Below are 24,642 nucleotides of genomic sequence, written 5' to 3'. Positions count from 1 at the left end.
GATAAGCACTTGAAACGCCATAGCATACAAGGCTACGGGCCAAGTGCAGGAATATGGGATTAGAATAGTTGGGTGCTGGATGGCTGGCGCAGACACGATGGGTGAAAGGGCCTGTTTCTGTGCTGTGTAACTCTATGCTCCCCGCTTTGTGCTGAATGTTCCCTGCTCCCGCAGCAGCCATTCCCACAATAGACATGGCTGTTTTATTTAGGTTGGGGCGGATGGAATCCTGCGCAGGATACAGGACATTTGCTGTACCGTGCGAGAGCAGCAGTGGTGGCTGATCCCAGGGTGTCTGCGCTGCATTCCACCAAACAGCTCTAACCCCACCCAGACAATCCCTGTCAGTCACAGGGAGTGACCAATCACAGACAGGGCTGCCCCGCCCATTAGATGGAGGTGCCACCTCCCCCTCCCCCCCCCCCCCCCCCCCCAACCTGACATACAGAGGAGCCATCAGTCAGCGCAATGCCACAGGCAGTTTGTTGGGTTAGATGGAAACCTTGGTTCGGCTGGGTTCCGACCCCTGGGCCATATGTTGGAGAACACTGCTCATAACTATCATGGACCTGGCCCCCCGATTCCTGAGGCCATGCTGCTAAGAAAAATCACAGCAAAAGCCGTGATCAAGGGTTGGACCAGTTTTTCACCCACTGTGGACAGGCTAAAGAGATGCAATCGGATCGAGGATCAAATTTTATATCCGCGTATTCCATGAAGTTATGCATAGCCTTGGCACCGAACAGTTAAAATCTTCAGCATCCCACCCACATTCATGGGAGCTCTGGAATGGTATCACCAAACCCTGAAACCCATGATCAGAGCCTACTGCAGTGAGTACCCCCAGATTGGAACAATGGGTTAGCTTTTCTGCTGATCAGCACTAGGGATCCACCCAATGAATCGATGGGCTTCAGTCCATTCGAACTAGTCCACAGGCATGAAGTAAGAGGCCCCTTAAGCTGATCAAAGTGAGAAAGCCTCATTGTTGAATTATGTGTCAGCCTTCTGCATGTGTCTCTCAAGCATGTGGTGTGGCTAAGGAACACCTTAAGCCTCCCAGCAGATAAGGAAAAGGCAGGCAGACAGACACACTGAGGTTCGGACATTTAAACCTGGGGATCAGGTCCTGTTGCCATTACTGGGTGAATCCTTGAAAGCTAGGTTTAGTGGCCTATATTGTGTGGGGGCAAAAGATCAGTGAGGGGTCACTTATCTGATCACCCCCGAGCAGAGAAAGAAACAATGGCTCTGCCACATAAACATGTTAAATAGATATTATAATCGGGATCAAGACAAGCTGGTGAATGAATGCCAGCTAGTGAGGACAGATGAGGATGGAAACAATAGTGAAGAGGAGCTGGGGAAGAAGAGGACCTGGAGAATTCCCAGATTGAACCCCTTACTGTGAAACTAGTTAACAGAGAAATCTTAGGGAGGCTAGACACAGTACTTGATTATTTAAATGACGAGCAGAAAAAAGGCATAACAAAACTGCTAAGAGTTTTTGGGGAAGTGTGTAGGGACAAAGCCATACCAATTGAACCCCAATAAATTGGCTCAAGCCCAAGAGGAAATTCAATGTATTAGACGATGACATAATCGAGACTAGTCAAAGCAGCTGGAGTTCTCCTATTGTATTGATTCCTAAGCTGGACGGTTCCAAGTGACTGTGCATTGGCTATTGAACAGTTTAATGCAGTGACCCGAACTGCTTCATACCCGATTCCTCCTTGAGGATTGTATTGACTGGGTGGGCAACTCCACTTACATCAGTAAAATTGATTTATTAAAAGGGTACTGGCAAGTTCCCATGACCACCCAAGCTAAGGAAATCTCTGCTTTTGTAATGCCAGATGTCTATTCCAATGCACAGTTATGCCATCCGGTTTAAAGAGTGCCTCAGCAACTTTTCAAATCAATTAGTGGCTGGCTTAAGCAATTGTTTCGTTTACATTGATGACCTGCAGCTCTATAAGGACACCTGGGAAGACCACCTAAATCATTTAAGGGCATTGTTCAAAGGCCTACAAAGCCCTAACTTAGTGGTAAATTTAGCCCGAAGCAAATTTGCGAAAGCCAAAGTTACCTACTTGGGATAGGTTGTGGGTCAAGGTCAGGTGTTGCCAAGGACAGCAAAAGTACAAGCCCTGATGGATTTCCCTGTTCCCAAGAACAAGAGAGAGATAATGCGATTCCTGGGAATGTGCAGATTCTATAGAAAATTTCTCCTTTATTTCAGCACCCTAGCTGCACCATTGATCTTTCAATATATTCAAGAAAAATGTCAAGATAGTGTGGTCAGAACTGTGCCAGATGACTTTTGAGAAATTGAAAGCTATTCTAACAAATTAACCCATGTCAACAGCCCCAAACCTTAATCAATCATTGAAGGTGGCTATTGAAGCAAGAGATATGGGAGTAGGAGCTGTCTTACTACAGGACGAAAACTTGGGTATTGGGAGACCAATTGGCTATTTTTTGAAAAAGTTAAATGAGCAAAAATATTCCACAGTAAAAAAGGAGGCTTTGGGACTTCTGTTAGCCCTTCAACATTTTGAGATCTATGTTAGTAATGGACACGGAGATATTAATGTACACTGACCACAATCCACTTATTGGAGAAATTTAAAGTCAACAATGCCAAGCTGTTCAGATGGAGTTTACTCCTACAGTCGTTTAACTTAAAAATTCCGCATATTGCTGGGAAAAATAATGTAATTGCGGATGCTCTGTCCAGAATTTAAACAAAGTGCCACCAGTAAGCTGTGGAAGGCCTTTTGTGCAGCAGCTTTTTCGGAAGCAGAGGCAGTGCGAGCGAGTGAACAGCTGGGAAGTCAGTTTCAGCCTAAAGTAGATTACCGTTTGTTTCGGTGGAACAGGGGGCTGCTGGGTAAGTAAAAACTTATATATTTGGGCAGTGGCTGAACCCGAGACACTACACATGTAGTGTCTCCCACCCGCCCTCCTCCTCTAACCAAAAAAAAAAGGACTCTGGTGTGTTGATAAGGTAAGCTTTTTTATTTCTTCTGTATCGTGTGATTGGTTAAAAATTTACTTTCTTTTTTTTTACTTACTTTTTTTTTGATTTATCTATTGGTTATTTGAAAAAGACCATAGCAGAGAAGTATCAAAGTATTTAACTCATAAATTTATATAAAGTAATAAAGTAATTAACTAAGTAGAGATGGCTGGGCAGTTGATGTGCTGCAGCTGTATGATGTGGGAGCTGGCTGTCCCCATTGTGAACGGCAGGGACCATATCTGCAGCAAGTGTTGGTTGCTGGAAGAGCTCCGGCTCAGAGTTGATGATCTGGAATCTGAGCTTCAAACACTGCGGCACATCCGGGAGGGGGAGAGTTACTTGGACGTTTTGTTTCAGGAGGCAGTCACACCTGGTAGATTAAGTAATTCAAATTCAGTTAGTGATCAGGGACAACAGGGTGTGATTGCAAGTGAGGCAGGTAGGGGGATCCTGAGTTCGGGAGTGGAGGAGCCTCAGCCTTTGACCTTATCCAACAGGTACGAGATACTTGCTCCCTGTGTGGATGAGGAAAAGGGCTGCGGGGAGGATGAGCCAACTGACCATGGCACCATGGTGCAGAAGGCCATTCAAGAGGGGGGAGCAAAAAGACAAGTGGTAGTTATAGGGGATTCTATAATTAGGGGGATAGATAGTATCCTTTGCAAGCCGGATCGGGAGTCCCGCATGATGTGTTGCCTGCCCGGTGCCAGGGTGCAGGACATCTCTGACCGGCTTGAAAGGATATTGGAGCGGGAGGGGGAGGATCCAGTTGTTGTGGTCCACGTTGGGACTAACAACATAGGCAAGGCTAGGATGGAGGACCTGTTTGGGGATTATAAAGCATTAGGAACGAAATTAAGGAACAGGTCCTCGAGGGTCATAATCTCCGGATTACTGCCCGAGCCACGTGCAAATTGGCTTAGGGATAAGAATATTAGGGAAGTAAACACGTGGCTAAGGGAGTGGTGTGGGAAAGAGGGGTTCCATTTCATGGGGCATTGGCATCAGTTTTGGAACCGGGGGGATCTGTACCGATGGGACGGCCTCCACCTGAACCGATCTGGAACCAGTGTTCTAGCGAAACGGATAAATAGGGTGGTCTCTAGGACTTTAAACTAGCGACTCGGAGGGAAGGGAAAGGGAAAACGACAGGGAGTATGATAAATAAAAAGGTAAGCAGCAGGCTAACGTGTGCAGGAGGGTTTAAGTTCAAGGCAGACGATGAAAGAAGCAGAAAGGAAGGATAACTCAGGAGTTATTATTAGAGATGTTGGGAATCATGAGGGTAAGAAAGCTAGCATAAAGGCACTTTACCTGAATGCTCGTAGCATTCGTAACAAGGTTGATGAGTTAACGGCACAAATCATCGCGAATAGATATGATTTGGTAGCCATTACGGAGACATGGTTGCAGGTTGGTCACGACTGGGAGTTAAATATCCAGGGGTACCAGACTATTCGGAAGGACAGACAGGAAGGTAAGGGAGGTGGTGTAGCTCTGATACTCAAGGACGACATCAGGGCGGTGCTGAGAGATGATATAGGTTCTATGGAGAATGAGGTTGAATCCATTTGGGTGGAAATTAGAAACTCTAAGAAGAAAAAGTCATTGATAGGCGTAGTCTATAGGCCACCAAATAATAACATCACATTGGGGCGGGCAATAAACAAAGAAATAACTAATGCCTGTAAAAATGGTACGGCAATTGTCATGGGGGATTTTAATCTACGTGTAGATTGGTCGAACCAGCTCAGTCAGGGTAGCCTCGAGGAGGAATTCGTTGAGTGTATCCGTGATAGTTTTCTTGAACAGTATGTAATGGAACCGACGAGGGAGCGAGCTATCCTAGATCTAGTACTGTGTAATGAGACAGGAATAATTAATGACCTCATGGTTAGGGATCCTCTTGGAAGGAGTGATCACAGTATGGTTGAATTTAGAATACAGATGGAGAGTGTGAATACAAGGGGGACTACAATAGAATGAGGGAGGACTTGGCTAAAGTGGACTGGAAACCAAGATTTTACGGTGGGACAGTTGACGAGCAGTGGAGGACTTTCAAAGCAATTTTTCAAAGTGCTCAGCAAAAGTATATTCCAGTGAAAAGGAAGGACTGGAAGAAAAGGGGTAATCTGCCATGGGTGTCTAAGGAAATAAGGGAGACTATCAAATTGAAAAAGAAGGCATACAAAGTGGCCAAAAGCAGCATGAAACTAGAAGATTGGGAAAACTTTAAAGGTCAACAGAAAGCTACAAAAAGAGCTATAATGAAAAGGAAGATGGAACATGAGAAAAAACTAGCACAGAATATAAAGACAGATAACAAAAGTTTCTATAAATATATAAAATGAAACAGAGTGGCTAAAGTAAACGTTGGTCCTTTAGAGGATGAGAAGGGGAATTTAGTTATGGGATATGATGAAATGGCCGAGGCATTGAACAGGTATTTTGTATCGGTCTTCTCAGTGGAGGACATTAATAACATGCCAGTAATTGACAAAGAGACGAACGTAGGTGAGGACCTGGAAACAATCATTATTACGGAAGAGGTAGTGTTGGGCAAGCTAATGGAGCTAAGGATTGATAAGTCTCCTGGCCCTGATGGAATGCATCCCAGGGTACTAAAAGAGATGGCGGGAGAAATAGCAGGTGCACTGACAGTAATTTTCCAAAATTCGCTGGACTCTGGGGTAGTCCCAGTTGATTGGAAAACAGCAGATGTGACGCCACTGTTTAAAAAGGGAGGTAGACAAAAGGTGGGGAATTATAGACCGATTAGCTTAACCTCTGTAGTGGGGAAGATGCTTGAGTCTATTATCAAGGAAGAAATAGCAGGGCATCTCGATAGAAATTGTTCCGTTGGGCAGACGCAGCATGGGTTCATGAAGGGCAGGTCATGCTCAACAAATCTTTTGGAATTCTATGATGACATTACGAGCAAGGTGGACAATGGGGACCCAGTGGATGTGGTGTACCTAGATTTCCAAAAGGCCTTTGACAAGGTGCCGCACAAGAGGCTGCTGCATAAGATAAGGATGCATGGCATTAGGGGTAAAGTATTAGCATGGATAGAGGATTGGTTGACTAACAGGAAGCAGCGAGTGGGGATAAATGAGTGCTATTCTGGTTGGCAATCAGTCACTAGTGGTGTGCCTCAGGGATCGGTGTTGGGACCGCAATTATTTACAATTTATATAGATGATTTGGAGTTGGGGACCACGTGTAGGGTGTCAAAGTTTGCAGATGACACTAAGATGAGTGGCAGAGCAAAGTGTGCAGATGACTGTGAAACTTTGCAGAGGAACATAGATACATTGAGTGAGTGGGCAAAGGTCTGGCTGATGGAATACAATGTTAATAAATGTGAAGTCATTCATTTCGGTAGGAGTAACAGGAAAAAGGATTATTACTTGAATGGTAAAAAGTTGCAGCATGCTGCTATGCAGAGGGACCTAGGTGTCCTTGTGCATGAATCGCAGAAGGTTGGTCTGCAGGTACAGCAAGTAATTAGGAAGGCAAATGGAATTTTGTCCTTCATTGCTAGAGGGATTGAGTTTAAAAGCAGAGAGGTTATGTTGCCGCTGGTGAGGCCGCACCTGGAGTACTGTGTGCAGTTTTGGTCTCCTTACTTGAGAAAGGATATACTGGCACTGGAGAGGGTGCAGAGGAGGTTCACTAGGTTGATTCCGGAGTTGAGGGGGTTGGCTTATGAGGAGAGACTGAGTAGATTGGGATTATATTCATTGGAGTTCAGAAGAATGAGGGGGGATCTTATAGAAACATATAAAATCATTGAAGGGAATAGATAAGATACAAGTAGAGAGGATGTTTCCACTGGCAGGTGAAGCTCGGACAAGAGGGCATAGCCTCAAGATTAGAGGGAGCAGGTTTAGGACTGAATTAAGAAGGAACTTCTTCATCCAGAGGGTTGTTAATCTATGGAATTCTTTGCCCAGTGAAGTAGTTGACGCTTCTTCAGTAAACGTCTTTAAAGCTAAGGTAGATATCTTTTTGGAGCAATAAAGGAATTAAGGGATACGGTGGGAGCACGGGTAAGTGGATCTGAGTCCACGAAAAGATCAGCCATGATCTTATTGAATGGCGGAGCAGGCTCGAGGGGCCGGACGGCCTACTCCTGCTCCTAGTTCTTATGATCTTATGACTGTGACCCTGAGGAATGCATGCGAATGAATGCGTATGGATGTTTTCTATCATGTGTTTTTACTTTTCTTCTAGGAATTTCATTTTTTTCCCCTTGTTTGCGGGGAGGTGTCACACTCAATACGAACTTATGAACTATAAATGTGAACTTATGAAGCATAAACGCAATGTAAGAAGCAAAAAATCTTTTTTGACTGTAGAAAAGTGAAATTGTTCTGTGGCTCATTGCCTGGAGCTCTGTATGTTGTGGCAGTAGGAGAACAATTGCACAACTGCCTATCTGGAATTCCAGGACAATGTTTCCATGCTGTACTCGGCATGATATTTCCTTTTTCCATGCTGTATTCAGCGTGTTGTTTCCTTTTTGAAACTGGGATATACTCCCATTGTGTATGAAAGATGGATATTCAAAAAATTAACAGCCAGCCAGGTAGGTAATGGGTGTCTTTTTAAGAAAGAAAAACTTTCATTTAAGCATTTGAGAAAGCATTTGATAAGTTACCACGTAAAAGGCTGGTTAATAAAATTGAGGCTCATTGACTAGGAAGGTCTGTCCAATTGGATTTTTTAAAAAATTGGCTGAAGGAAGAAAACAGCGAGTCATAGTAAATGGTTGCTTTTCAGACTCCAGTATGGTGGACAGTGGTGTTCGCCAAGGGTCAGTGTTGGGATCACTGCTTTTTTGCTATCTATATAAATGATTTGGATCTTGGAATACAGAATAAAATATCAAAATTTGCCGATGACACCAAACTTGGACATGTGGCAAACAGTGAGGATGATATGAGCCGCCTGCAACAGGACATAGATAGTCTACCAGAATGGGCAGAGATGTGGCAGATTGAGTTTAATACTGACAATGTGAGGTGATGCATTTTGGCAGAAGGAATTGGGAGAGGCAATACATATTTAATGGCACAGTTCTAAAGAGTGTCCAGGTTCAGAGGGACCTGGGGTGCATGTGCATAGATCTTTGAAGGTGGCGGGACATATTGAGAGAGTGGTTAGTAAAGCTTATGGGATATTGGGCTTCATAAATAGATGCATTGAGTACAGAAGCGGGGAAGTTATGCTGAACCTTTATAAAACTCTGGTTAGGCCCCAAATGGAGTATTGTGTCCAATTATGTTCACCACACTTCAGGAAGGATGCGAGGGCCCTTGAGAGGATGCAGAGGAGATTTACCAGAATGGTTCCAGGGATGGAAGATTTTAGTTACAAGATCAAGTTGAAAAAGCTGGGTTTGTTCTCCTTAGAACAAAGGAGATTGAGGGGAGATTTAATAGAAGTGTACAAGATTCTGACAGGCTTAGGTAAGTTAGACAAGGAAAAACTGTTCCCATTAACACATAGTACTCGGACTAGGGGACACAGATTGAAAGTTTTGAGCAAAAGGTGCAAGAGGAATATGAGGAAGCACATTTTTACACAGCAAGTGGTAATGACCCGGAACTCACCTCCCCCAAGGGTGGTTGAAGCAGAGACGACCAGTTACTTCAAGAGGAAGATGAATGGCCACCTGAAGGAAATAGACTTGCAGGGCTATGGGAATCGAGCCAGGGAGTGGGACTAACTGCATAGCTCCATGGAGAGCTGGCATGGACATGATGGGCCGAATGGCATAAATATAGCTGCCTTCTGTGCTGTAAATAAATGACTTATACAGTGCTTTTCACAACCACTCGATGTCTCAAGTGCTTTACAGCTAATGAAATACTTTTGAAGTGTAGTCACTGATGTAATGTAGGAGACGCAGTAGCCAAATTGCACACAGCAAACTCCCACAAACAGCAATGTGATAATGACTGGATAATATGTTTTTGTGATGTTGATTGAGGGATAAAAAATTGGCCAGGACACCAGGGATAGCTGCCTGCTCTTCCTGGAAATAGTGCCATGGGATCTTTGACATCGACCCGAGCGGGCAGACAGGGCTTGGTTTAACATCTCACCGGAAAGACGGCATCTCCGACCGTGCAGCATTCCCCTCAGTACTGCACCAGAGCGTCAGCCTTGATTTTCGTGCTCAAGGAGTGGGACTTGAACCCGAAATCTTGTGACTCAGAGGCACGAGTGCTACCAACTGAGCCACGCTCAAAGCGGTGCCTGAACGGGGACTTGAACCCTGGACCCTCAGATTAAAAGTTTGATGCTCTTCCGACCTGAATTATCTGGGCTCTCAAATAAGTTTTGAATTGATGAGGCAATGTACTGTGTCCATCATACAGTATGCTTTTTGTATTATGTAACTATCTTAATTTTTTTTGCATTTAAGTGCTAATCATTTGTATATATGTATGATGCGTATGTATCTTTTCAGGCCCTCCAACATGGCTTTCTTAATTTTGAAAAATTTGATGTGGATGAATATGAACACTATGAGGCAAGTTCTCACCTTGAATAGTTAGTTTTATTACTGTAGAAAGTTCACTGTACTTCACATTTATTTGAAATTAAGTGCAGAATAATAGTGAATATAATTTACTGAAGGAGGAGTTGCGTAACAGGGACCAAACTTGCTTCTCCATGAGTGGTCTGCCAACCTATTACTGAGGCCCCTACAAACAGAACTCCTGTGATTGCTTATTGTCCATTTCAACTGTATGCAAATGTGTTCTAAGTCTCCTGGCTTCCACTCTCCTCCCCACAATGCCTCTCCCCTGAACATTGATCAGAAATTCTGTGGAAATCATAACTGCTGGTGTAGCTAAACACTTTGGCTGCTGAATGACTAGAAGCCAGTGTTCCCGTAATATGTATATGTGCATCTTCTACTGGATTTGTATTTCTTGCATGTAACATTGAGAACTTATAAGTCTCTAAGCGACATCACCTAAGCCTTGTTTGTGATGAGCATTTCTTCTCTGCAGCGCGTAGAAAATGGTGATATTAACTGGATCATCGGTGGCAAGTTTCTGGCTTTCAGTGGACCCCATCCAAAAAGCAAAGTTGAAAATGGTGAGGAAAATATTTTAAAACAGTCTTGAAAGTTGTACCAGCTTACCACTTTTTTTTGCAGTAATCATGCACAAACTATTCTGCAAACTAGCAACTACTGTTCAAGTTTGATCAAGTTGATTCGTCCAAAACATTTTTCATAGTGATTCTTCAGCTTTCTTGTGCACTTTTTAAGGCTGTGTAATTTATGCAGGTCACAAATGTGCGAGGAGGTGTGGAACTATCAGTCAAAAGGCTAGATTGTTGACTTAAACACAATATGGGTGGAAAAATTGCAAGTGTGTTGTGGTTAATCTCATTCATGGGATTTTGGTTATGTCCCATGACTCCTCAAATGTTCCATTGATACTACATTGGGTGATTAAAATTCAAATTTCATGTACATTTTAAACAGGAGCTAGGTGGTAGCTAGACTTTGTGATAATGGCATAATGAAATTGCTCTTGTTATTTTTACGATAACCTTTATTAAATATGAATGTTTTTCTGGAGGTTATATCATACTCAAGTTTATATTCATGATAGAAACCAGTTTTAATGAGTCAATTTTGAACTCAGTTTTATTTTTCTGGCAACAGGTGGCACTACTACATAGCTAACTGGGTTCAGTATTCCAAAAGGATCATTTGCTATCAGCATTATGCTAAAGTTGTTTTTATTCTATTTGTCTTCAATGTGCACCATAAGAAAATATATGCAGGCAGATTTGGCACTTGGGGAAATTGTACACTGTTGTGCTTTAAGTATTACTGCTGTCACTATTAGGACATTGGTCATTATCTTCTGTTGATTTAAATTTTTTTTAAATTCTTTCATGGGTTGTAGGTGGTGCTGGCAAGGCCAGTATTTGTTGCCCATGCCTAATTGCCCATAACAAATAAATTAATTATTTGCCCTTTAACTGCCCCCCCCCCCCAAAACATTTAACTTTACCATCTGACCAATCCCCCCCCCAAAAGAACTGCACATACTTTCAAACTACAACCCTTCTCACCATCTCCTATACCCTTAATGTTAATTTGACCCAGTTCTCCCCACCTCCCACACTGATAAACCTACCACCCGCACCGCCCCCCACCCCGACCAGTGTTGTGCCTCGTTTCCCCAGATGGGGATCTGAAGGCGCAGGAGGCCCAAAGATCGTAGCGGTACCTCAGGAGGTGATGAGCTTAATTAAATCAAACATTTTAATTTATTAAAACATTCAAATTGGGGTCCCATCGCCGAGCGGCGGGGGTGCCGTCATGAGGCTTCACTGCCACTGGGAATATCGGGCTGGGCCCTCCCGGCATTGGGGTGAATGATGACCCTCTCCCGGAGGCATTTTCTGGCCCTCCCCCCCCACCACAATGGCACGAAACCAGACGTCGTTTGAGCGGTGGGGGGGGGGCAGGTCGGGGTGGGTGGTAAAATCCAGCTCGTAGTATTTTAATGTGGGTGCATATTGCCATTTAAGTTATGCTGGTAGTAGTCCCTGGGCACTTCTTCTGAAATGCAGAAGGATGCTATCCTAATAAGTGTTTCCCAAGTGATAAGGGATGGTGACTCTTGCATATAGTAAAGAGCTTCAGTAAACTCATGGGTGTATTCCCTTTTGGTTTTTTGGCAGTCATTCTAATCTGCTACTTGGAAAAAGCATTCATTTTTTAACACTAGGAACTCCGCTCAAGATCAGTTCAACACTTGAAGGCAGAGAGTGCTTTTATAGGATGTGGAAAAAGTCTGTGGTCTTGCAGAATGTGATTTTAAAGAGTTTTGATCAACATTTTTTGCATTCGGATTAACTTGGGTTCTTTTTTAAATAACCCTTAGGTTATCCTCTCCATGCACCAGAAGCATATTTTCCATACTTCAGGAAACATGGTGTTACTACGATCATCAGACTGAACAAGAAAATTTATGACGCTAAACGCTTCACAGATGCTGGGCTTGAACACTATGACCTTTTCTTTGTTGATGGAAGCACACCAAGTGATTCCATAGTGAAAAGGTTTTTAACGATATGTGAGAATGAAGAAGGAGCTATTGCTGTACACTGCAAAGGTATGTCTTTCTGAAGTGACAATTCCATTACTTTGTTCCTTGGCAACAACCATTAGGTTAATTTATTTCTTCCACAACTGTCTTTCTTCAGTTGTGAGCGCATAAGTCTGCAGGTTTCTTCCAACGCCTTTCCAGTGCTGCTCTGTAAGAGAATATAAGGCTCTATGCTCCTTTCTGCCCCCAACTAATTGTGGATTACTAGCTCATAAATGCAGGTAATGATTTGAGTTTGGTGTATTTATAACATTTGGGGAGGCACTAACCATTATACAGCATGAGAAACTTAAACAAACTGACAACTAAGTTATGGAAATAAAAGTCTTATTTCAATATAAGCAAAAACATCAAGACAGCAGTACTTTCACACAGCATTAATTGTTCAGATTTTAATGTGCTGAATTTGCTTTACTACTTGCACTGTGTAATACCTACTGAAATAAATCACTGAACTATTAAAGCGGTTTAGCCAAAATATCAGATTACAAATGGTGATCTTTTCAGAAGCTGAAATGAGTTAATAGCATAATTTAAAGTATCAGAAATCCTTCTTCATCCTGAAAGTGCCAAGATGCATCTGAGGTGCTCAAAACTGTTCCATTATGGTTTATGGCTGGGGAATTACAGTGAAGCCTGTGTAACAGACTCTTATTGAGAGACCCAAGTAACTTGCATGGTAAAATATACAAGGCACTCTGAAACCAGGGACACTCGCAAACTGCAAACTATGGACAGCCTTTAATGTACTTAGCCCATTTTCTTTGTCCTATGACTGCTGTAATGCTGCTTGGTAGAATTGAGAAACACTGTACAATATAGAAGTTGCACTCCTCCACAGGAATTTAGACTGCAAAACTGTTAAGTGAACACAGCTGAATGCTAGTGTGGGAGGGGGCTTCTTAACATTGTTGTAGCTGACCATAATCTCAGCTAGTTGGGAAATTTTTACAGTGACATGCAGTGACTATTTTGAAAATAAGGACACCTGCAAAAAAAGGGCAATCGATGCCAGTCCCTATTGTGTCTGTAATTCACAGGTTTCTCTGTATTGATTTTAGTTTTTAGTAATTAGTCTATTCATGTAAAAATGGGATTTCTTTCGTGAGGTATCTATAATCTAATATCCCATCCACGTATTTTAAAACCTTGCATGCCACACACTGTCTATAATGCTTGGCATCCATTGTCACCTTTGTGTTACCTTTTCCCATTATAAATTCCTATGTCAGTTTTATGATGGGGACTTGCAATAATTACACTCTCTCACCATTGATGGCATAGTTGTGCCTCTGTTGTGCATCTTCCAGCTCCTCTGGGCTAAGAGGGAAAGCAGTCACACTCAGTGAACACGTAGTGTGATTTTGATTAGTGAAAATATTGATGATTTGCTGAGCAATAAAAACAGTGGGACCAAGGTTATAAATATTTCAAAGGTATTGGTGCTTGTAGCAGAGTTTGAAGGGACGGAGCTGGGAGTTGGTCCTGTTGAAATCAGAAATAAGTAAATTAAGTTTGTCGGTATTAGAATAAATTTGGTGGATAATTATCATTTAAATTGATAGATCCATGAAAAACATTACATGGTGTGCGCGTGTGAGAGAAAGCGGGCACTGAACGTAATAAATATGTAAAATGTAATTAGGATTTTCATTTTCTGCCCTCCACCTACTTTTCTCTCTCTTTCGGTGTGTATGTCTTTCTTTCTCCTTCCCGTGCACCTGTTCATCTGCGCATGTGTCTGTACAAGTATCCACAAACCTTGCCTCCTCTGTCAGCCTCATTTTTCAACAAACTGTTCAGTCCTTGAAAAAAAAATCTCAGAAATAGGCACATTGTTGTAAGGAGTCAAACCAGGCAAATGTACATTTGAGCTTGTCTGCAATCCACCTTGGCTCAGTGGTAGCACACACTCCTCTGCGTTGAAAGACTTTGGGTTCATTCTCACAAGGGACTTAAGCATGTAATCTCAGCTGACTGAGGAAGTATTGAGGTAACTTGTTTGATGAAGTAACAGAGAAGGTTGATGAAGGAAATGCAGGGGATGTTGTTTATATGGATTTTAAGAAAGCATTTTATAAAGTACCACATAAAAGGCTGGTTAAGAAAATTGAGGCTCATGGAATAGGAGGGTCAGTGTCCAATTGGATAAAAAATTATCTCGCAAAGACAGAAAACAGCGATTCGTAGTAAATGGTTGCCTTTCAGACTGGAGGGTGGTAGACAGTGGTGTTCGCCAAGGGTCAGTGGTGGGACCACTGCTTTATTTTGCTATATATAAATGACTTGGATCTTGGAATACAGAATAAAATGTCAAAATTTGCTGACGACACCAAACTTGGACATGCTGCAAGCAGTGAGGATGATATGAACTGCCTGCACCAAGACATAAATAGGCTAGCAGAATGGGTAAAGAGGTGACAGATGGAATTTAATACTGGCAAGTGTGAGGTGATGCAATTTGGCAGAAGGAATAGGGAGAGGCAATACATATTTAATGGCACAGTTCAAAAAGTGTCCAGGAACAGAGGGACCTGGCGGTGCATGTGCATAGATTTTTGAAGGTGGCAGGACATATTGAGAGAGCGGTTAGTAAAGCATATGGGATCTTGGGATTCATAAATAGAGGCATTGAATACAAAAGCGGGGAAGTTATGCCGAACCTTTATGAAGCTCTGGTTAGGCCCCAACTGATGTATTGTATCTAGTTCTGGTCACCACACTTCAGGAAGGATGTGAGGGTCCTTGAGAAGATGCAGAGGAGATTTACCAGCATGGATCCAGGAATGGGGGATATTAGTTACAAGGTTGGGTTGGAAAAGCTGGGTTTGTTCTCCTTAGAACAAAGGAGATTGAGGGGAGATTTAGTAGAAGTGTACAAGATTACTGACAGGCTTAGATTAGTTAGATAAGGGGAAAACTGTTTCCATTAGCAAATAGTACTCGGACTAGGGGACACAAATTGAACATTTTGGGCATAAAATGCAGGGGGAATATGAGGGAGCACATTTTTACACAGTGGTTGGTAATGACCTGGAACTCGTTGCCCATAAGGGTGATGGAAGTGGAGATGATCAATGACTTCAAGAGGATGTTGGAAGGCCACCTGAGAGAGGTAGACTTGCAGGGCTACGGGAATCGAGCCGGGGAGTGGGACTGACTGCATAGCTCTGTGGAGAACCAGTATGGACTGGATGGGCTGAATGGCCTCCTTCTGTGCTGTAAATTATTCCATGACACTTTTCGATGAGTCATTAACTGAGGGTCCGTCTGCTGTTTTAGGTGGACTTGAAGATCCCATGGCACTATTCAAAGAAGAGCAGGCACGTTTTCCCTGTGTCCAGGCCAATATTTTCTCTCAGCCAATATCACAAAAACAGGATCTCTGATCATTATCTCATTGCTGTTTGTGGGACCTTGCTGTGTGGAAATTGAAATAAAAACAAAGTGCTGGAAATACTGAGCAGGTCTGGCAGCATCAGTTAACGTTTCAGGTCTGTGACCTTTCATCAGAACAGTGTGGAAATTGGCTGTAGCTTTTCCCTGCACAGCCATAAAGGTGGGGCTAAAGAGTGGCGAGTCGAAGAGACTTCGCTGTTGGCAGGAAAAAAGACAGAAGCGCAAGGAGAGAGCCAACTGTGTAACAGCCCCGACAACCAATTTTATCTGCAGCGCCTGTGGAAGAGTCTGTCACTCTAGAATTGGCCTTTATAGCCACTCCAGGCGCTGCTTCACAAACCACTGACCTCCTCAAGGCACTTACCCATTGTCTCTCTAGACAAGGAGGCCAAAGAAGAAGACAACAGTGACTTACACTTTAAAAAAAAACACTTTGGGACATCCTAGGGTCATGAAAAGTGCTCTGTAAATGCAAGTTCTTTCTTGAGCTAACATTCAATGCCTTGAGCATTCTTCTGGAGCTCTGTCAATCAATGAATAGGAGTAACAGCTACTAGATTGGTTTCTGGAAAGCTGTCACTGTCAGAGACAAAAAATTCCATGTACAGAGTTGGTAAAAGTAGCTCTGTGCTATAAATACATATTGCAGATAGCCAAGTAATTTTTTCAACTTTAACAGATACAGTTATTAATCCAGGATCGATGCATTATCAGCTGTGCATGTGCATTTGTGTTAATACTATTCACTTGCCCCCTCAAGTCGGTGTTCCTGAGGATACGGTCATTCAGAAAGTGTTAAAAAGCTGAAATATGTAGAATTAGACTGAAGTATATTGGTGATTCTTTCAAATGATCAAACTTTTGAAGCATTCTACAAAATTAATAGTACTTGCATTAAAGCCAAAGTCTACTGGAATTAGGTTTTCACTGTTTTTAATGGTGAGAAATAATACTGACATTCTATTTGTACTTAGCTTTATTTGTGTTCAGTCAGACTGTAAAATAAATCAATATTGTATTTCTTATTCAATAATGTGCTAATATGGCCCATGTGATCTCCTGGACTAGTTTTGATTGGCTGAGAGGGTCGGAAAGGAATTTTCCAGAATATTTTTTCCTTTATTGGCGCCTCTCAGAAGACTCCATGGAGGGCTGGAGGGGTTTGGGGTGGGTAGTGTCTCGCCATGATGCTTTATTGAATTTTAATTGTTTTATGTTGAGCGTATATTGATGCTTGGAAACTTTAATTGAACTGAGATTCACATTGACATTTAAGTCTTAAGATCTTTTGTTTTTTAACAGTTAATTTTTGTAAAGATTTTGTACTCTTCATAGTTGTGTACATTTGCAGCAGAAATGTAGCCTGAATCTAGAGTTGAGCCCTACTTTGTTTCAGCGTTCTAGAAAAGTTTCTACAGGGCTTCCCCAGTCTCCCAATATAACTTTGGCAGAAACACTGGAGAAATGGCATAAACGGGGAACGTTTCTGCCAAGGTTTGGGCATGAGAAACCTGTGGAAATTACAAGCATTTGTTTAGCATTGGTGGAAATCCAAAACTACCATGCACAGGTGCTAAACTTGTACTGCAAATACTATCTTAAATGAGCGGAAGTTTATATTTTGTAGGTGGACTGAACTTTTAAATTCCAGTTATCAACAATGATTATATAGTGACTTCAATTGAACAGTGGATATTTAAATATTGCACTTTTATAAAATTGTGTAAAATGGCTTAAGATCAATATTCCCTCTATGATGCATGGCTGCACGCATAAGAAAAAAACAGCCCAATGTTCACAATGAACACAAGCAATGTTCCCTTGAAGATGCATGCATGCGTGACCACACAGCAATCTTAAAAGGACCATGCAGTGCAACATACAGGCCATGGACAGAAAATGGGAGGGAACATTCTTATGATGTACCATGTTTGGTCAAGTTGTTGAAAATGCACTTCCCATTGACCTAGAAGTACTTGATTAGTTCCAAACACTGCCTTATTAAAAACTCAAACAGCCTTGGATCCAAATCATTTACTAAATTGCTCCTCAACCTTGATTATACTTTTTAAAGGCATTCCTTCCGTATGTGTTTGAGAAATTTTGCAAAACTTGTTGTTCATTTCTCGCATAGTGGAACTGTTGCCAGTGCAAATGTTTGATGGTGTAACATTGTTATGTGGCCAGCTATTATGAGCTCTTTAGATTTGAGTGCATTCATTCAAAATTAAATTTAGTATAATTTATTTAAATCAATCCAAGTTGAGCATTTGTAAATTAGCTTTTATCTCATATATGATGTAATTATGTAAACACATAACTAATCTTCCTTCATTTCAGCCGGTTTAGGAAGAACAGGTACATTAATAGCCTGTTACATAATGAAACACTACAGATTCACTGCAGCAGAAGCCATAGGATGGATTAGGATATGTCGACCAGGATCTATAATAGGTCCACAGCAGCACTTCTTGGAGGAGTAAGTGACAAATTTATCTTACAGTTGAAAATATTTTATGTAGCTATGCAGAAAGGATCATTGTATAGATTAACAGCACTTTTTGTCATTGTTCTGAAGACGGCAGTCAACCCAAAAAAAGTACTGAATTTTGCTACAAACCTAAGGATGATTTACATTTCAGCTGCGGGTTGTTGCAACTCAAAGGGCTGGATTTTGATCCTCTCCTGACGTTGGGCTCTGCGGCCGAATGATCAGATCGGCAGCGGCCCGCCAAAGAGCTCGACTCCAGGATTGCTGAGCCCGATCTTCCTGGTAGCGGGAAAGCTCCATGGCGGGCCCTGTGCCGTTCTGCAATAGGAGGCAACTTTACATATTTAAATTGCATGTTTGCATTAATTAAAATGGAAACTGCAGCGATCTTACCTGATTGCACTGACGCGCCTTCACTTTCCTGACCAGGGAAAGCTGGCGCCGCTGAGGTGAGGAAGGGGGGATCTCTGCATCTTTAGTGCAGTTGGGGGAAGGGGATAACTGTGCATTTTTGGTGCAGTTGGAAAGGAGGGGGGGGGGTGCAACTCTGCAGTTCCTTCGCCCTTTAAAAACAGCACCAGCATCTGCGCAGAAACAGTTGACGCCATTCATGGTATCATTGAGGCTGCCCCTGCCATGTGATTGTTGGGGGCGGCCGCCCTGCCTATGATAATGAGCCGCCGGGCTCAAGATTGTGGCAGTGTGCGGCCCTTGCACGCCGGCCACCATTTTTTTCACCCACTGCCACTCCCAGCAGAAGAACAAGAAGATTCAGCCCAAAGACACGCATGTAATTCCTGTCTGATGCTGATGCAACTTTTGTGTTAAATAACTTTAAGCCATATTTTTATTGGAAATACTTGGTTTGGAATATTTGGAATTTGTTGTTTCAGATCATCCTTGTGTAGATTTGTTCCAACTCCATAGTATAGTATGTGTATGGTGTTGAAATGGCTGGCTTCTGCTGTAATGTAACTGCTTGCTCGAAAGCAGGAACTTTACAGGTGCCATGCACGGGATAAACCAATCTCTTGTGAAATGTTAAAGCATATTTAAGATTGCTATTCAGCTTCTCCAGATCTTTTAAAGCACTTGGTCACACCAAACCTTAAATGGCCTTGGAATTTTTTCCTTTTGCATATGTTGGAGATTGAAGTTCGGTAGCAGCCTGAAGTGGTTTTCACAGAGCAATCAGATGGAAGCCAATCATGCTGCTTTTGAATGAGAAAGCATCCTCTACTAGCAGAAATTATCATTTTTAAAGCAAGAAATCCTGCTACTTTTTTAATGCATCTTAAAATGTTTAAAATCAAAAGCATTAATGTTTCTTTCAGTGTCTGGCATTAGTGATTGTTTTCTCTATCGAGTGAAGCTGCTGAAAGGACATTGGCTTTGTATTTTCAGTTTGGGAGGTGTTTTATCAAGGTTATTGGTTGTAGCTGAACTTTTACACTAATTTGCCTAACTAGTGAGCTGTTGACCAACAAATCTGACTCAGATTGTGTTATAAACACTATCTTGATGCCTGGGCTGAAAAAAAGGTGCTTATGACTTTTCACAAGTAGTGATGCATTTTGCTGTAAGTTGATCTAATTGCATTACTGTTGGGCAGTTATTTTTATTTGCCAGATACTTGAGGAAGCCCATAGTCTTTGAAGGTAATTAAAAGGGGTAATGTTAGAAAAACTTACTCCACTTTCCTCTGTGTGTTCCACTTTCTTAACAGACTCATTGAGTTATTCCAGTATGCGGCAATACTAAGAGAGAACCTTACAGAAGTCGGAAACTGATATTTTATGTCCTGATATTATGTCCTGTGTTTATTCATTCTTAAACTTTGTATGTCTCCTCGCACATTTTGGGAGGAGGGTGACTGACAAGTCAAACTATTGGCCTTGACAGGGAAATGGGTGGTTTGAGCCACTTTTTGGGCAGGGTGCAGTTCTTTAGTAGTGCAATAATGAAATCAGTCTGCCTATTCCAGTGTTTCAATTGAACTTTGAAGATGCCACCACTCAACTATGCAATCCTCGCCAACATTCCTCCCTCAACCAACACCACCAAAATAAATTTCCCTGATTAACTGGTCATTCATCTTATTGCCTGCTTGTGGATATTGCCATTGCAGAATGGCTGCAATTTTCGAAGTATTTTGAGACATTTTGACATAATGTTATTACAAATGCAAGCGTTTATATCCTTTTATAAGGTTGACTTTGGTGAAGTGTTAGCTTTAGGGCATGCACCGATCTGTGGACTCAGGAGGTAGTTCATTCCAATGCAGGAGCATGAATGAGTTTTATTTATGTACATGGAAACTCTCATGTTTATCAACTGGTCAGTGTTGATTTTCACCTATTTTGCGCTTTCTCTTTACAAACCGATTGACTAATTTATTTTTATTAGCTAAGGTTGGATTCATTTCTGACAAATGAACTCTGAAATTGTTGAATTGAAGATATGTTTTCCTTTTTAAAAAAAAAAAAAATTGTTTATCCAACATCCTAGTGGCATGCTCCCAGTTTGAATTAGTGATACTCCAGAACTGGTCAGTTGGGAGTGAGCTGAATTAATTGAAGCCAATACTCCCTTCTTCAGTTCCTCCTTAACTGGATCTAGCCATTTGTGAGGAATGTGATTAAAATACCCCCTACCACTTAGTGACAGACAAAAATATCAAAATATGGGAGATTCACTATCTTCAGTCAGTGAAGTTATAATATTTAATAGAATTTTTTGTCTTGATTAGCTGAAGCCTGTGAAACTAGAAAGCCAAATTCACCAGGACAGTCTTGGTTATTGCATGATTTATTAACATGGAGGTGTAAAGTTCAAAAAGAAGTTGCATCCAGTGTGACCCTTAGCAGCAGAAATGAGAGCAATCAACTCTTTCCTGTGGACCCATGCATTGCACTCCATGTTGCTGGGAATATTTTGGTGGTTGGAGTGTGCGCATGACCATTTATGGGCCAGAATCTTAAGCTTGCTAGATAAGTTTATAACTTAGGAACATAGAAGCAGGAGTAGACCATTCAGCCCATCGAGCCTGCTCTGCCATTCAATACGATCATGGCTGATCATCCACTTCAATGCCTTTTTTCCACACTATCCTCACATGTCATTTGTATTTAGAAATCTATCAGTCTCTGCTTTAAACATACTCAGTGACTGAGCTTCCACGGTCCTCTGGGGTAGAGGATTCCAAATATTCACAACCCTCACTAAAGAAATTTCTCCTCATCTCTGTCCTAAGTGGCTTCCCCCTTATTTGAAATTGTGTCCCCTGGTTCTAGACTCCCCAACCAGGGGAAACATCTTAGCTGCATCTACCCTATCTATCCCTTTAAGTATTTTGTAGGTTTCAATGAGATCACCTCTCATTCTTCGAAATTCTAGAGAATACAGGCCCTGTTTCCCCAATCTCTCTTCATAGGACAGTTCCGCCATCCTGGGAACAAGTGTGGTGAACCTTCGTTGCCCTCCCTCTATGGCAATAATATCCTTCCGAAGATAAGGGAACCAGAACTGCACACAGTACTCCAGGTGCGGTCTAACCAAGGGTTCGATACAATTGAAGCAAGACTTCACTACTCCTGTACTCAAATCCTCTTGCGACAAAGGCTAACATACCATTAGCCTTCTTAATTGCTTGCTGCACCTGCATGTTAGCTTTCAGTGCTTTTCTGTTTTGGTTTAACATTCTATTTGCTTTTTTCTGCTCAACAATGATCGGACATTTTAAGCACTAAGTTTACTAATATCTCTAGATTTCTTTCAGCTACACACTCAGCTATTTTAAGACCATTCATGGAACAAATATTACTTTACTGTTCATATCAAATTTTATGCGCCATTGTTCTGCCCACATAAATATTTTATGTAACTCATTTTGCAAGCATCCGAATTAGGAGCAGAAGTAGGCCATTCGGCCCCTCTAGCCTGCTCCACCATTCAATAAGATCATGGCTGATCTGTTTGTGTCTCAAATTCCACACTCCCATCTACCCCTGATAACCTTAGATTCTTGTTGAGCAAGGAAATCAATCTACCGCTGCCTTAAAAATATTCAGTGACCCTGCCTCCACCACCTTCTGAGGCAGAGAGTTCCAAAGTCGCGCAATCCTCTGATAGAAAAAAATTCTCCTCATCTCTGTCCTAAAAGGGCAACCACTAATTTTGAAACAATGTTCCCTAGTTCTGGACTCACCCACAAGAGGAAGCATCCTTTCCACATCCACCTTGTCAAGACCATTCAGGATCTTATAAACTTCAATCATGTCTCCACTCATTCTTCTAAACTCCAGTGAAAACAAGCCCAGTCTGTCCCACCTTTCCTCATAAGGCAACCCTCCCATTCCAGGTATCAATCTAGTAAACCTCCTCTGAACTGCTTTCAACGCATTTACATCCCTCCTTAAATAAAGAGACCAAAACTGCACAGAGTATTTGAGATGTTGTCTCACCAATGCCCTGTATAACTGAAGCATAGCATCCTTACATTTATTTTCAATTCCTCTCGTAATAAAGGATAACATTTCATTAGCCTTCTTTGTTACTTGCTGTACCTGCATACAAACTTTTTGTTACTCATGCACTAGAACACCTGGATTCCTCTGGAATTCTGCAGTCATTCTCCATTTAAATATACTCTGCTTTTTTTAAATTCTTCCTGCCAAAATGAGCAACTACACATTTCCCCACATTATACACCATCTGCCAGATTTTTGCCCGCTCACTCAAGCTATCTATCTGTCTGCAACCTCCTTATGTCATCTTCACAACATACTTTCCTACCTATCTTTGTGTCATCTGCAAATTTAGCTACCATGCCATTGCTCCCCTCATCTAAGTCATTGATATAAATTGTAAAAAGTTGAGGCCTCAGCACAGACCCCTGTGGGACTCCATTTGTCACATCCTGCCAATCAAGATGTAGGTCTTTTAGCCAGAGTCTCAGATTCAGTATCTCTCCCAAGTTTGGTTTCCTCTGAACTTCATCAGTTTGCATTGTTTCTAAATGTAGATTGTTAATCTAAAATAGAAACATTTGAACTCCCAATATTAATCTCCTAAAGACTTCATCCCAATCCCCAAATAAATCCCCCCCAGCTCTCAGATTATTCACGTAGCATAGCTGCTATTTCCTTCCAACATTTTTAGATGAGTTGAACTCAAGTACTTGTGTCACACACTGAGATTGCATGACTTTTCCTAGCCTTTCTGTAGGAAGTCCAGATCATCTATTTATGATGCAGGAAAACTACATAGGTAAGACATGCTCCTTAAGTTTGCTGTACAGAATTGTTCTGTATAGTGGGGTTTAGTCATACATCTCAAACTAAGTACAAAAGCAAAATACTGCAGATGATGGAAATGTGAAATAAAAGCAGAAAATGCTGGAAATACTCAGCAGGTGTGGCAGCATCTGTGGAGAGAGAAACAGTTTCTTTTTTCACTGATGCTGCCAGACCTGCTGAGTATTTCCAGCATTTTCTACTTTTATCTCAAACTAAGAGAATTATGATGTTAACTGCCAGGAATGAATGTACTAGTTCCCTATACATGCCCCGGCACTTTATTTGAGGGTATCCTTTTTATTGAAGTATATTTAAAAGGTTTTTCATTGACAATAAACTGTAACGTGGTCACTTTTTTACATTAATGTCTTCATAGACTGGTATCTCCTGTATTTTAGTCTTGAGTATTGGCTATGTTAATAAATATCTCCAATACAAAATGCTAGTATGGAATATGCTATGGAATGCAAATCTCCAGACATGTTTGTTTTGCTATGTTAGGTAGTGGAAAACTGTGGTAAAGATTTGTTCAGGTTTTTGCAACAAAGATTACTATGCATCGCATCTGTCTGGGGATTTTCTATACAAATGGTTCTTGATCATTTATTACATTGTCACATGCCTGAAAAAAATTAGAAAGTGAATTTCTGGATTTTGTTTTAAAGGGTCCTTTCTGGTTAATTTTCCATATGGATGTTTATTGACACCATATGGTCTGGTACTGACAAAGAAGCCATACACCTTGAGGTGTTTTCCCCTTGGACAATGCAACAGCACTAAAATGGGGAAGCTTGTCAAAATATTTGTTGAATTCCCAACAAAAAGACTGATTGCCTATGAATTAACCTTTTTAAAGTAAGAAGTGGTTCATGTTAATTTATATGTCATGCCCCTGCCTATGCTAATGAGACAGTGGCATAGGTGCATGTGTATTTATTTTGGCTTCATCATTTCCTTATGATAACTTTATCCGATTTCTAAGTTCACTGCTTTTTAATCTTTACATTTAAATATTGCACATAATGTTGCTTTTTAATAAATTACACCCACATATTTAAACATTAAGGTAAATTGTACATTCTGTTTTTGCAACTACCTGAATTATTGCGTTCTCAGTAACTGTCCATAATACCAGAATTGAGGTTTTTAATTTATTGTTGCAAGTACCTTACTTTTCTGTTTTCAGGTACAGTTTGGGGAAATTTGTTAGACTATGAAAATTGTAGTCAGCAAGCTGCATTTCCTTGTACACTCCATGTTCTGGACTTGACATCT

At 41.5% G+C, this 24,642-nt stretch overlaps 1 protein-coding gene across 3 annotated transcripts in view; it reads left to right on the top strand.

Annotated features, from left to right (window-relative positions):
* The first annotated feature begins 7,301 nt into the window (after nucleotides 1–7,301).
* Nucleotides 7,302–24,642, top strand: part of LOC137372977 (dual specificity protein phosphatase CDC14A-like) — a 126,179-nt gene continuing 108,838 nt past the window's right edge. For all 3 annotated transcript variants that reach the window (XR_010975539.1, XM_068037559.1, XM_068037560.1), the window contains exons 1-5: nucleotides 7,302–7,355; nucleotides 9,507–9,569; nucleotides 10,057–10,144; nucleotides 11,956–12,186; nucleotides 17,920–18,058. Coding sequence is in view for 2 of the 3 variants with exons in the window: in XM_068037559.1 (XP_067893660.1) it covers nucleotides 7,317–7,355; nucleotides 9,507–9,569; nucleotides 10,057–10,144; nucleotides 11,956–12,186; nucleotides 17,920–18,058 (560 nt within the window). In the remaining variant the exon portion in view is untranslated. The remainder of the gene's footprint in view (nucleotides 7,356–9,506; nucleotides 9,570–10,056; nucleotides 10,145–11,955; nucleotides 12,187–17,919; nucleotides 18,059–24,642) is intronic.

The sequence above is a fragment of the Heterodontus francisci genome, chromosome 8 (genome assembly GCF_036365525.1).
Source record: "Heterodontus francisci isolate sHetFra1 chromosome 8, sHetFra1.hap1, whole genome shotgun sequence".
NCBI classification, from domain to species: Eukaryota; Metazoa; Chordata; class Chondrichthyes; order Heterodontiformes; family Heterodontidae; genus Heterodontus; species Heterodontus francisci.
The sequence above is the reverse complement of the archived record's forward strand: the minus strand, read 5'-3'. Positions and strand labels throughout refer to the sequence as shown.